This window comes from Oncorhynchus masou, chromosome 15 (assembly GCF_036934945.1).
Source record: "Oncorhynchus masou masou isolate Uvic2021 chromosome 15, UVic_Omas_1.1, whole genome shotgun sequence".
Taxonomy (NCBI): Eukaryota; Metazoa; Chordata; class Actinopteri; order Salmoniformes; family Salmonidae; genus Oncorhynchus; species Oncorhynchus masou.
In genome coordinates this window covers 45,161,400-45,175,323 of record NC_088226.1, presented here as the reverse complement: position 1 = coordinate 45,175,323, position 13,924 = coordinate 45,161,400, and the positions used below count along the sequence as shown (strand labels likewise).

General features: G+C 39.4%; 1 protein-coding gene across 1 annotated transcript; it reads right to left on the bottom strand.

The window, feature by feature from the left end:
• Positions 1–1,332: 1,332 nt before the first annotated feature.
• On the bottom strand, positions 1,333–12,503 carry nmu (neuromedin U). The gene is made up of 10 exons (XM_064987470.1): positions 12,356–12,503; positions 10,138–10,193; positions 9,940–9,987; positions 9,656–9,709; positions 9,453–9,479; positions 9,273–9,323; positions 2,750–2,830; positions 1,881–1,934; positions 1,749–1,786; positions 1,333–1,492 (listed from the first exon to the last, which is right to left on the bottom strand). The coding sequence occupies exons 1-9, from the start codon at positions 12,501–12,503 to the stop codon at positions 1,751–1,753; spliced, it is 555 nt and encodes a 184-aa protein (XP_064843542.1). The 3' UTR covers positions 1,333–1,492; positions 1,749–1,750.
• Between the last annotated feature and the right edge of the window lie 1,421 nt (positions 12,504–13,924).

The following is a 13,924-nucleotide window of genomic DNA, read 5'->3' as shown; positions in this document are numbered from 1 at the left end:
TTTGCATTGTTGCCAAAAAGTTCAATTTTGGTTTCATCTGACCAGAGCACCTTCTTCCACATGTTTGGTGTGTCTCCCAGGTGGCTTGTGGCAAACTTTAAACGACACTTTTTATGGATATCTTTAAGAAATGGCTTTCTTCTTGCCATTCTTCCATAAAGGCCAGATTTGTGCAATATACAACTGATTGTTGTCCTATGGACAGAGTCTCCCACCTCAGCTGTAGATCTGTGCAGTTCATCCAGAGTGATCATGGGCCTCTTGGCTGCATCTCTGATCAGTCTTCTCCTTGTATGAGCTGAAAGTTTAGAGGGACGGCAAGGTCTTGGTAGATTTGCAGTGGTCTGATACTCCTTCCATTTCAATATTATCGCTTGCACAGTGCTCCTTGGGATGTTTAAAGCTTGGGAAATCTTTTTGTATCCAAATCCGGCTTTAAACTTCTTCACAACAGTATCTCGGACCTGCCTGGTGTGTTCCTTGTTCTTCATGATGCTCTCTGCGCTTTTAACGGACCTCTGAGACTATCACAGTGCAGGTGCATTTATACGGAGACTTGATTACACACAGGTGGATTGTATTTATCATCATTAGTCATTTAGGTCAACATTGGATCATTCAGAGATCCTCACTGAACTTCTGGAGAGAGTTTGCTGCACTGAAAGTAAAGGGGCTGAATAATTTTGCACGCCCAAATTTTCAGTTTTTGATTTGTTAAAATGTCGTTCCACTTCATGATTGTGTCCCACTTGTTGTTGATTCTTCACAAAAAAATACAGTTTTATATCTTTATGTTTGAAGCCTGAAATGTGGCAAAAGGTCGCAAAGTTCAAGGGGGCCAAATACTCTCGCAAGGCACTGTAAATACAATTAGTAAGTCATCCGAATGAGTTTACTTCTTCACCTGAATGTAATAGTTGGTAGCTGAAACAATGAGGTTTTGGTATTTTGAGACTATAAACAGCCTTTCTGGTCTTTCGTCTGTTTGAAAGGTAGAGTTTAATTCCAGAATGCGGGTGCAACATAATAGTTTTGGGTGAGATCTCAATCTTGTGTCATAGGAAATGTTTCAGAGAGAGACATTATTTTTTTGAGCACACTAAGTATGGTCAAGAGTATTTCAGCTCACACACACACACACAAACACAAACACACTCCTCTTGTGTGTTCACTGACAATTTTCCAGTTGCGTCAGGACCTCTTTGTGCAAGTTTCATAAGCAGTATCTGTCTTTTTGCAAAATAATGCCACCACAAAGATAACCATATAACAATGCTTTTAATTCAAAAGACACATGATCAAAACACAACTAAGACTTTTGGACAAACAAATATTAGTTTACTTAGACTCTCAGTTCTTTGTTCTTCATTTTGTTTCTTCATTCTTTCAACATCGTTTTGGTGGAGGTCTGGACCGCTCTATGATGGTTGTGCCTGTTCGGTTCTCTGGACAGTCTGAGCATGTCATGTCTGTACAACGTATAGTAGGGACTCTGTAACACGTTGTTTTAAAGGGTCAAGGCCATGCAAGTACAAACACAGAAGGCTACGAACTCAATAATAAATGTTTTCACAGTAATAATAACCAAAGAGTTTCATGGAAACCTGCCTCCCCACTCTGTCAGATTAAGGTTTGATATGTTTTTTTCCCCCATTCCCAACCCTTTCAGGGTACACTAGTAAATGTACATCAGTGTTACAGCAGTGTTTACTAATGATAATGGCAATGAGAAATACCCCAAACCTTACATTTACTCAAATTCTCGGGATCTTCTTCCATTTCTTGGCTGTAAGAAAGAAAAACAAATGTTACTGATGTATGAAATCAAATAAACGTTGTAATTGAGTTAATGCCTGTTCCCTGAATGTGTGTATTCATACCCGATATAAGAAGTACCCTCTGCTCTGAATACCCCCAGGTCCCTGGAGATTATCCTAAACAGAATGCACAGAGGATATCAATGAACAGGTGATAGAAATTCAGGTATTGTCTTACTTGAGTAAGGCAGTATTTATTCAGCCGACAACCGCTTTAAAATGAAAAAAAGTCAACATTTCAGTTGGCACAGAAAGAAGTGTGCTAGATATCGTTGTTTATCTGTCTAAGCTCCTTTTCCACTTATTTCATTATTTCGTAGGCAAAACCATTAGAGCAGACGTCACTCCCATTGAGTCTCTGACGTAAACAGACACACACTAAGCTGAGCACTTTTCCACTCACAATACTGATGTAGCTACTATGTGAATGTCAACCCCAGGTAGAATGAAGGATTAATTATGTTGAGTTAAAGCACAGCGATGTGGATGTTCACCTGTCAGATGCACTCATTTTAGACTGTAATTACCTGAATCATGGAAAAGAACAGCTAATGTAGACGAGAACAGAGAGTGGCAATATGTGTGTAAAAAAGGTAGCCTCAATACGCACAATGAAACAGTCTCATAATAGGACAACACACTGGAAAAATGACAAATCCTGTATACATTGGCTAAGTGAAAAGAGAATTGCCTCCAGATGCCCCAAATTGACTGCAAAGGGAACATCAAGAGTTTTAGCTCACCCAATTAAATAAAAGCAAAGGATGCTCACAATATCTTTAATTCGACGATTAGTATCACACTATAACAAAGCACTGCAAATTGTGGTGGCTTTGTTATATGCGAGTCTAAGAGATTACTGAGAGATTTCCTCTCCAAAGAAGTGACAGGTGCAGAGTAGATGTAAAACGGAACATGCAGAGTGTACATACGCGGAATACAAACTCCTCTCCTCTCTCTCGTCTGGTATGGAGTTGAGGAACTAGCTGCAGGAGAGGGTGCATCACAGGGGACTGACACATCCACAAAACATCCACATACAGACAGACATGAAGAAACATGAACAACTGCCCGGACATAGAGACAGAGGGCTGGGGGCTGCAGAGAAGAGTCCATATATACATACACACACACACACACACACACACACCCTAACATCCCATCCACACAGACACAAGTATGAATGCATGCTTCAGTGGATGCACCCATGTGCACGAGCACATCCGTGCGAGGGCAGTCACCCACAGAATTTTTGAATTGACTCCCATTCCACTCATGAGTTGAAATTCTAATTGAATTGGCCACACCCTACAGGATGTAGAATTTGAGTGACAGAAAGTAGAAGTTAATTCAATGCAATTCAAATAAATTCCAATCAGTCATAGAAAATGAGTTTCATTGAATCTGACTGGTCACACTTCCAGATAACAATAAATATCAATTTTCTCTGGAATGTTCATATACTCTTTTAACATTAGTGCTTAGAAAAGTGTAAGTGAACTGAAAAATGTAAGTGATTAATGAAATATAATGAATATATGAATATTCATAAACAGGTTGCTTTCCTTGATCGTTCTTTTAAGAGTTTGTCCTGAAATCAATCGTTTCAACAATATCTTTTATGCATGTATATAATGACATGTTTTATGTTCAATATGTATATTTGTATAGACTACCAGGTACTTTACTCTGCACCTTAGACTGCTGCCATATGTACATAGTCATTGAACACTGGTCACTTGAATAATGTTTAATAATAATTAATTCATTAATTAATAATGTTTACATACTGTTTCTTCCACTTTATATGCATTGTATTCTAGTCATGGCTCATCATAGATAACTTATTTTGTAATTGTTTGCTAGGTGTTATTGCACTGTTGGAGCTCGATTTGCAGATGTTATCGCAGGTGCAATGAATTGCTTGAACCACAAGCGGTGAAACACAAGCATTTCACTGCACCAGCGATAACATCTGCAAATCTGTGTATGTGAACAATAAACTTTGATTTGACTATACCTAATATAGAATAGAATAGGCATTTGAATTTAATTTAATTGAATTATATTTACTTTCATTCATATTCAAATTGAAATTTTGTATCCTGTTTACTACCTCAATTCAAATTCCAGAATTTAATTGGAATTTGATGCATTCTCAATTCAATTCGGAATTGGGCAACACTGACACACACACATACATTTGATGTCAGAAGTTTACATAAACCTTAGCCAAATACATTTAAACTCAGTTTTTCACAATCCCTGACATTTCATCCTAGTAAAAATTGCATGTCTTAGGTCAGTTAGGATCACCACTTTATTTTAAGAATGTGAAATGTCAGAATAATAGTAGAGAGAATGATTGATTTCAGCTTTTATTTCTTTCATCACATTCCCAGTGGGTCAGAAGTTTACATACACTCAATTAGTATTTGGTAGCATTGCCTTTAAATTGTTTAACTTGGGTCAAACACTTTGGGTAACCTTCCACAAGCTTCCCACAATAAGTTGGGGGAATTTTGGCCCATTCCTCCAGACAGAGCTGGTGTAACTGAGTCAGGTTTGTTGGCCTCCTTGCTCACACACACATTTAAAGTTTTGCAAACATATTTTCTATAGGATTGAGGGCAGGGCTTTGTGATGGCCACTCCAATACCTTGACTTTGTTGTCCTTAAAGCCATTTTGCCACAACTTTGGAAGTATGCTTGGGGTCATTGTCCATTTGGAAGATCCATTTTCAACCAAGCTTTAACTTCCTGACTGATGTCTTGAGATGTTTCTTCAATATATCCACATAATTATCCACATATTCTTTCCTCATGATGCCATCTATTTTGTGAAGTGCACCAGTCCCTCCTGCAGCAAAGCACCCCCACAACATGATGCTGCCACCCCCGTGCTTCACGGTTGGGATGGTGTTCTTCAGCTTGCAAGCATCCCCTTTTTCCTCCAAACATAACTATGGTCATTATGGCCAAACAGTTCTATTTTTGTTTCATCAGACCAGAGGACATTTCTCCAAAAAGTATGATCTTTGTCCCCATGTGCAGTTGAAAAGCGTAGTCTGGCTTTTTTATGGTGGTTTTGTAGCAGTGGCTTCTTCCTTGCCTTTCAGGTTATGTCGATATAAAATACTCGTTTTACTGTGGATATAGATACTTTTGTACCTGTTTCCTCCAGCATCTTCACAAGGGCCTTTGCTGTTGTTCTGGGGTTGATTAGGACTTTTCGCACCAAAGTACGTTCATCTCTAGGAGACAGAACATGTCTCCTTCCTGAGCGGTATAATGGCTGCGCGGTCCAATGGTGTTTATACTTGTGTACTATTGTTTGTACAGATGAACATGATACCTTCAGGTGTTTGGAAATTGCTCCAAGGATGAACCAGACTCTTGGAGGTCTTGGATGATTTCTTTTGATTTTCCCATGATGTCAAGCAAAGAGGAACTGAGTTTGACGGTAGGCCTTGAAATAAATCCACAGGTACACCTCCAATTGACTCAAATGATGTCAATTAGCCTATCGGAAGCTTCTAAAGCCATGACATTTTCTGGAATTTTCCAAGTTGTTTAAAGGCACAGTCAACTTAGTGTATGTAAACTTCTGACCCACTGGAATTGTGACACAGTGATTTAGAAGTGAAATAATCTGTCTGTAAACAATTGTTGGAAAATTACTTGTGTCATGCACAAAGTAGATGTCCTAACCGACTTGCCAAAACTATAGTTTTGAAATTTGTGGAGTGGTTGAAAAACAAGTTTTAAAGACTCCAACCTAAGTGTATGTAAACTTCCAACTTCAACTGTACGTACACACACAGTCCTCAGTACAACCCTGTGTTCATTTGCAGACTCTGAGACTCTGCATGTTTAGATCGACACATCACATAGTGACAGCACGCTCTCCACATGCAGGCCATGCCAGGACACTGAAGTGCTATACCTTCTCTGCTAATGTAATGTACCAGCGTCATGCGTAGGTAACATTGGACAACATTTGGTGTGGGATGTCATTATGACGGAATTGAAGTGATGTCAGATAACCGATTACAATCAGTTAAATATGCATTTTCATGGCGTAATCACAATGTCTAGGAAAGACATCATATTTCGATTGTTATCTGGTTTACATTTTGTCAACTCAACTTGATTTTACTGTGCTAACATCCTCTAAGGATGAACTTTGCAAAGCCAATCTCTGCCCTGTGACTGTAAACAGAGCTATATCCTAAATGAATTAATGAAGCCATCACAGGAAATAGAGGATGTCATTTCGGTGCCATTACAATGACTTGGAGACTTGAGATGAAAATGGTTGGCACTTAAAAATACAGCCTTCCATGAATTATTCAGACAGGGCAGAAAATTACTCCCTTCATTGTACTTTCTGTTTATCTAATTTACACTAATGATGTTCCCCCACGTCAGTTATTCTGATGACAGCGGAAGTGAGGGTGAAATGAGTAATTCCAATTCTCATGCAAACAAGACAGGATACACTAATGTGTAAACAGGTGTGTCACGCACCCCAAAAATGTGAGGGGGCACAAAGTATGTCAGAATAGCTAGTGGTGGTCTGTAGAGGGGCTAGGCCCCCCATCCGTAAATTAGAGAATTTAGCATTTTTCAAACACCTTTTTCCTGCATAATCCTTATGCTTAATTCTATATCATAAACAAAATGCATATCTAAGCATACCTCTTCAGCTGTCTGTATCCTCCTGGCTGGGGAATTTTTTAAAAGAAACTAAGGGCTCTATTTTAACAAACCTAACACAATGGTAAATCTAAGCGCATGCGGTAGTGCTATACGTTCAGGGGGGTGTCAGAAATATTTGTTCCATTTTCACTATCACAATTATCAGCACACTTGCTGGCTGGTAATTGCATGGCTTCAATAGCATTCACACTGATATAGGGGCCAGACCTACTGTAAATTGCATTATGGCTGAGCATGGACATGCCAAACATTATCAATAAACAAGATTAAATTATTTATTGATAAGGCCTAAAAAGAGAAGGAATAAGTCTAATCAAATTTTAAACAAAACAACTTGTTTTAAATAGGCTATGTTACACTTAAAAGGCACCATCATTTCCCCCCGTGGGCATATAATATTAAAACAACGCAGACTATGCAGGGTTTATGCGCCTCCAAACTTTTCACAGTTGCTGGACTTTGATCCAATATAAATAGAAAGGGAGACGGTCAACTCACCGTTACACTGCTCCCAAATAGTCCTATGTTTTATGAACATAATCAGAACCATTTTAAAGATCAGGTAGCGTTCACACACCTCCAGAAGTTACATTGCAAGCGTGACACGGACTTTGTCACCATAAAACCAAGAAGTTGAATCATTCTAATAAGTTGTGGTAATAAAATTGAAAGAATAACAATCTGTTTTTTTGAAACAACAAATAAATGTTGTTAAAATCACCAGGATAAAAAAAGTCTACGTTATAGTAGGTTTTGAACATACGAAACGGAAAACAAGCCATTTTTACAGACCAGATAACTTCTAAATATGAGGTTCACCATGGGCATGGACACGTAGCCTACATCATGGAGGGGGTTTTACGCACGTCCAAAACCGGACCTGCATGGCTAAAATAATGTGGGCCTGCCTACAATTCATAGATAAAAAGGGAACGTCAGCTCACTGTTTTACTCCTCTCAAACTTGATATTTTAATAAAGCTTTGGTGATTAAGATTTATTTCCAAGCGGTCTCAGGAGCCAACCACTTTATTGACAGTCTTGACTACTTCATAATTGCATTGGGCAAACAAAAAAAGCCTTAATTGAGAGGGGAGGCTGTGCTTGGTTTTTAATCAAATAAAACAAAATGGGAGAAAAAAAATCTGTTTCTAAATGCAAAGTATAGAGGCATCAAAAGCACATTAGGCTACTGTTGTTCCATGCACATATGGGTAGTGTGAGTCACGGCTGTATAGGCTGTGTTTCCACTGTCAAAATAATGCCATTACCCGCTAAACCAGCTTTTGGATGGCCTTAAATATCCCTATCGGCGCTGCCTGAAATGACCACTTTGGATCATATTTTTAAGGAACTGGGTTTCTATGGCCAAGCAGCAGCACACAAGCCTAAGATCACCATGCGCAATGCCAAGTGTCAGCTGGAGTGGTGTAAAGCTTGCCACCATTGGACTCCGGAGCAGTAGAAATGCATTTTTTTAAATGATCAATCACGCTTAACCATCTAGCAGTCCGATGGACGAATCTGGGTTTGGCGGATGCCAGGCGAACACTACCTGCTAGAATGCATAGTGCCAAGTGTAAAGTTTGGTGGAGGAGGATTAATAATCTGGGGCTGTTTTTCATGGTTCGGACTAGGCCCCTTAGTTCCAGTGAAGGGAAATCTTAACGCTACAGCATACAATTACATTCTGAATGATTCTGGGCTTACAACTTTGTGGCAACAGTTTAGGGAAGGCCCTGTCCTGTTTCAGCATGACAATGCCCATGTGTACAAAGCGAGATCCATACAGAAATGGTTTGTCGAGATCGGTATGGAAGAACTTGACTGGCCTGCACAGGGTCCTGACCTCAATCCCATCAAACACCTTTGGGATGAATTGGAACACCGACTGCTAGCCAGGCCTAATCGCCCAACATCAGTGCCCGACCTCACTAATGCTCGTGGCTGAATGGAAGCAAGTCCCTGGGGCAATGTTCCAACATCTAGTGGAAAAACCTCCCAGAAAAGTGGAAGCAGCCAAGGGGGAACCAACTCCATATTAAGGCCCATGATTTTGGAATGAGATGTTCGACGAGCAGGTGGCCACATACTTTTGGTGATGTAGTGTATCTGGGATAAAACCAACTTCATACAATTGCCAGGTGACTAGTAGTATTATAGAGAAACAACAACAAAAAACTGGACAAATCTGACCCCTATGGGCATGACACCTCTGTGTGGACACATGCCACACCTAAAATAGTTTAAGAAAGTGTACATCTTGCATGCAGAGCAAGAGACAAGGGGAAGGGAAGCACTATGGCAGGTGGAGCAGTGTTTTCCTTCAACCTTTTTCATACCAGGGATGGGAAAACTATGGTATTTCTTATACCAGAAACCTATGGGCCTGTCTCCTTGGAGGACAACTCTTGCGAAGTTCGCAAGCTGGGCAGCTATAGAATGTACGTTTGTGTGAGCTGGCATGCATTTTGAGAACGTGAAAGCTGTGGTAATGTGATATGCAGCAAAGTGTCTGCAATTCATAACTCTAAATATTTGGTTTACTCCGGAAATAAAAACTAAGCTAAAACCTAACACTTTTTCAAGATAAAAATTCACGTTATGGAATGAAAAAGGTAATGCAATACTAAAAACACAGTACAAGTAACAGATAATAAAATGAAAATGCAATGTGCCTTCGTGTCAAGCCGCAAAGCAGTGCACAGTGAAATTGAGTTTTAACCCAACTTACCGCCTCCTCTGTTAAGCCAGCACCTTGTTGCTTAACATAATGAAATAAAAACTGTATATGCAAGCAAACACATACACGCACAAATAAAAATTGTCAAAAGGTTGGATGTTGATTGCATTGATATTAGTTACCCTTAGTGAACACTTTTCAATAGACGGATGAAACAGATGCCGCACTTACCCTTTTACTAGGATTGTCCCATCCTTTCTGCAATGACAATGAAATAAAACTAAATTTACTCGAGAATGATTAAACACTGCAAATCTGAATATACATGCAACTGTGTTGTGCTCGCACAGTAGGATAAACCACAATGTGTGTATTTATATTTGTGATATAATTTTTGTTTGAGCTACTATGCTGGAACATGAATGGTGGAATACCTTAGACTTCTGTACAGGCATCAACACACAGAGTTCTCCTAAAACATTGGGTATCTAGGGTAGCAACCAGAGAGCAGGGGGGAAGAGGTGAGCGCAATAGTCTGATACGGTTGTCACAGCATTTTCATTTCAAGCCTGTTATTGACTATTTTAAATTTCATCATAATTGGAATTGATCCTGAACTTGAAAATATGAGAGAGGTTCAGAGAAAGAAAACATTGAACATTCATCCATTCTCTTCCGTGCTTTCATATGAACATTTCATTATTCTAGTCTTACTCACCCGAAATGGCAGGTCTGCAGAAAGGTAGGATGAGCACACATCTTCTAGCTATGGGAGACAAGACGAGTGTTGTTATGAGAGTGGGAGTGAATAGTAAACATGTCTCTGCATAGCAAAGGAGAGGAACAGCTCAGTCTTAGTATGGGAAAATGGAGAGAGAGAGAGAGAACAGGGAGACACTGTAGTTCTGTGGCCTACCTGGTTGAGCAGCTGGTACTGGTCTAGTGTTGCTCTCTGCTGTTGTATTGGAGAACCTTCCATTGAAACACAGGCAGACACGAGTATCATTACATCATCACATTGATGCTGTATCACTAAGCTAATAGGAGTGTGTATATCGTGATTAAAAACCATAACAATCCATTTTGAGTGGATCATAGTAATAAACTAATGCATTTTGACAATATGACAGAAGGATGGGAACTTGGAGTGTGTATTGAAGCTCTTCTGTGTTATCCTGGGGTCATATTTGTTCATATTCAAAAACTCATAGTGACCAACTATGAACCAACAGCTCTGTATCCCAAAAGTGTACTGACATCCAACAATGGTCTTTCTTTAAACCACTATTTTCCCTTATAGATCCCTCTTTCCCTCTTCTGTCCTTCTTTTTGTCTGAATTGTCCTAACAGCACACAGCAATAGCTTTGTTCTCTTCCTGTCGCCATCGCGGTTTAAATGTCTCTAAACACCTGTGGCAATTATCACATAAGAGCATCAAAGCCGCGTTCAATCGCTCAATGTCACCGCAAATAACCCTTAACAAATACAATTTATCATGTCACTGAAGAGTGATTGACACGATTGCCATTCTGAATCTATTTATGTCTCAATCATTTGTGATATTATTGCTGTTTGGGGTCGAATCCAAGCCAATGTTTAGAGCCATTAAAATGGGGGGGGGGGGGGCTTTATTGCTTTTTGTAGGACATTCAAGCTGTCTGTCACAGACGAAAGAAAGGAGTGGGAGAGGGAGAAGAGGACCATGCATGAAATAAATAATAGAGAGAAATTGCCAGTGCAGTAAATACACTATCATAATTTTACCAAAACAAATGTCTAGCTGCAACAATGTCACAATAGATGCTATTCCCAGAAAGGTTTGACGGTACTAATGGGTCAATTTGAAACTAATGATCAGGCTCATCCACAACAAGTTCCAATAGTGTGTCCCATTATGGTTCAAAATACAGTGAAATTAACTGATTGTAGATTAGGAGGTCATTCCCTTTCCAACTTTTGTCGTTTATGTATGTTACATGGCTATGGAGGAGTCATAAAAGTGTAGCCTAATTTCATACTCAAAAATAGGTCTGGATTTCCCAAAATCATCATAGCACTAAAATCATATTTCTTCCAGTTAGTTTCAATAGAATTAAGATTAGCTTTGTTGCTACTGTACCTACTGTACCATGCTTTTAGGAAACCCAGCCCAGGGCTGTTCAATTCCAGTACTGGAGGGCCGAAACACGTCTGTTTTTGTTTCTATCTGGTAGTTAAGACCAGGTGAGTTGCAGCCCTAGAACAACAGGTTGCAAAGCCGCAGTACCGGTGGTGGGAGTTTATAGGCTTACACCAGTGCTCTATGCAACCCCGTTTATAATCAATTCATTTCCAGTCAGCGAAAATCCCACAAACGAAAATACAGTCTTGGATAATAGGTTATATAGGCTAAATGAAAAACATCCTTGTAACGAAAGTTCGCCCTCCGATCAAATCTAGCGCTCTTATTGTAGCAACGACCTGGGAGACACCAGGCCCTCTTCAGAACAAAGTACATTTACCAGATGAAAGTGCTGAAAGTGTTGATGACATGGCAAACGTTTAATTAAATGCAACAGGCAACAATCGACGTTAATTTACCAATTATTATCATGACAATCTGCAGTTAAGATAGACTTGAGTAAATGTCAAGTTTTTAAACATTTCTCCAACCTTCTCTCCTTTGGGCAGGTTCCCAATAATGTGTAATTACGCACAATAATATAATGATTGGCATGTGAAATAACCTTGACTTTAAATATTGATATGGGTCTATTCATATTGTAAGGGATTGAAATACAACTACCTTTAGTCTACAGTTTTTTTTTCTTCCATGAATTGTACACATTAAAGCTAACAAAGTGAGATGATTGATGAACCTAATTTTATTTTGTAGTCTAATTATTTTAAGCATTTATATTGTTGTTGAAGAGCTTGTTGATTAGGCCTATTAGCAATTTATGTTGCCCAAATTCAATGGTTTGAAAAAACCTTTGATTACAACTTTACATTTTCATAACCTATTAAATTAGGCTACAGCAAAGCCGCAAACATTTTCCATTGCTTTAAAAAGTTTTTCGTTTTAAGATCTTGACTTGGACCTTTAGCAATGCACAAGCACCAAAGCATGCTCAAAATATATTATTAAACTTACTTTTGCAGATGGGTATCGCTGAGATGAGTAGAACAAGGAGGATGAGGCTCGCGCTGCTGAGCGGGTTCATTGCGCGGGTGCTGAGGCTGCTCATGTAGCTCGCGCTGCCGCTCTGAGATACTCTGGTTTGGCACTGAGAGGTCTTCATAATTACTTCTCTCTGGTTGCTATTGGTTTGTGTTCTTGTTTATCTGTGATAAATACTATTCCAGCGGAACAATTTTAAAACACGAGGTCACACCCTCTCTACATCAATGACACTACACTGCGTCATTAATTCCACATCACATGCATGCATAGGCTACACAAGGCTGTGGCCTATCTAATTGATGATTGAGGCTATGAGGAAACGTGATGCTATACATCAATAATATTTTTCCTGAACAAATACACGAATGAGATGACAGCATATGTTTGACAACATTTGTCTAAATCCAGGCCTTTAAAACACCAAGCCATCAACATAATGAAATAGATACTGTAGCCTACTGAACTTACAGTTGAAGTCAGAAGTTTACAGACACCTTAGCCAAATACATCTAAACTCAGTTTTTCACAATTCCTGACATTTAATCTTAATGAAAATTCCCTGTCTTAGGTCAGTTAGGATCACCACTTTATTTTAATAATGTGAAATATCAGAATAATAGTAGAGAGCTTTTATCTCTTTCATCACATTCCTAGTGGGTCAGAAGTTTCCATACACTCAATTAGTAGCCTTCCACAAGCTTCCCACATTAAGTTGGGTGAATTCTGGCTCATTCCTACTGACAGAGCTGGTGTAACTGAGTCAGGTTTGTAGGCCTCCTTGCTCACACACGCTTTTTCTGTTCGGCCCACACATTTTCTATAGTATTGAGGTCAGGGCTTTGTGATGGCCACTTCAATACCTTGACTTTGTTGTCCTTAAGCCATTTTGCCACAACTTTGGAAGTATGCTTGGGGTCATTGTCCATGTGGAAGACCCATTTGCGACCAAGCTGTAACTTCCTGACTGATGTCTTGAGATGTTGCTTCAATATATCCACATAATTGTCCTACCTCATGATGCCATCTATTTTGTGAAGTGCACCAGTTCCTCCTGCAGCAAAGCACCCACACAACATGATGCTGCCATTCCTGTGCATCACGGTTAGAATGGTGTTCTTCTGCTTGCAAGCCTCCCCCTTTCCCTCCAAACATAACAATGGTCATTATTTGTCAACCAGTTTTATTCTTGTTTCATCAGACCAGAGGACATTTCTCCAAAAAATATGAGCTTTGTCCCCATGTGCAGTTGCAAACCGTAGTCTGGCTTTTTATGGTGGTTTTGGAGCAGTGGCTTCTTCCTTGCTGAGCAGCCTTTCAGGTTATGTCGATATAAGACTCGTTTTTACTGTGGATATTGATACTTTTGTACCTGTTTCCTCCAGCATCTTCACAATATTCTTTGCTGTTGTTCTGGGATTGATTTGCACTTTTCGCACCAAAGTACGTTCATCTCCAGGAGACAGAATGCATCTCCTTCCTGAGCGGTATTTTTTTTTAATTATGTTTTATTTCACCTTTATTTAATCAGGTAGGCTAGTT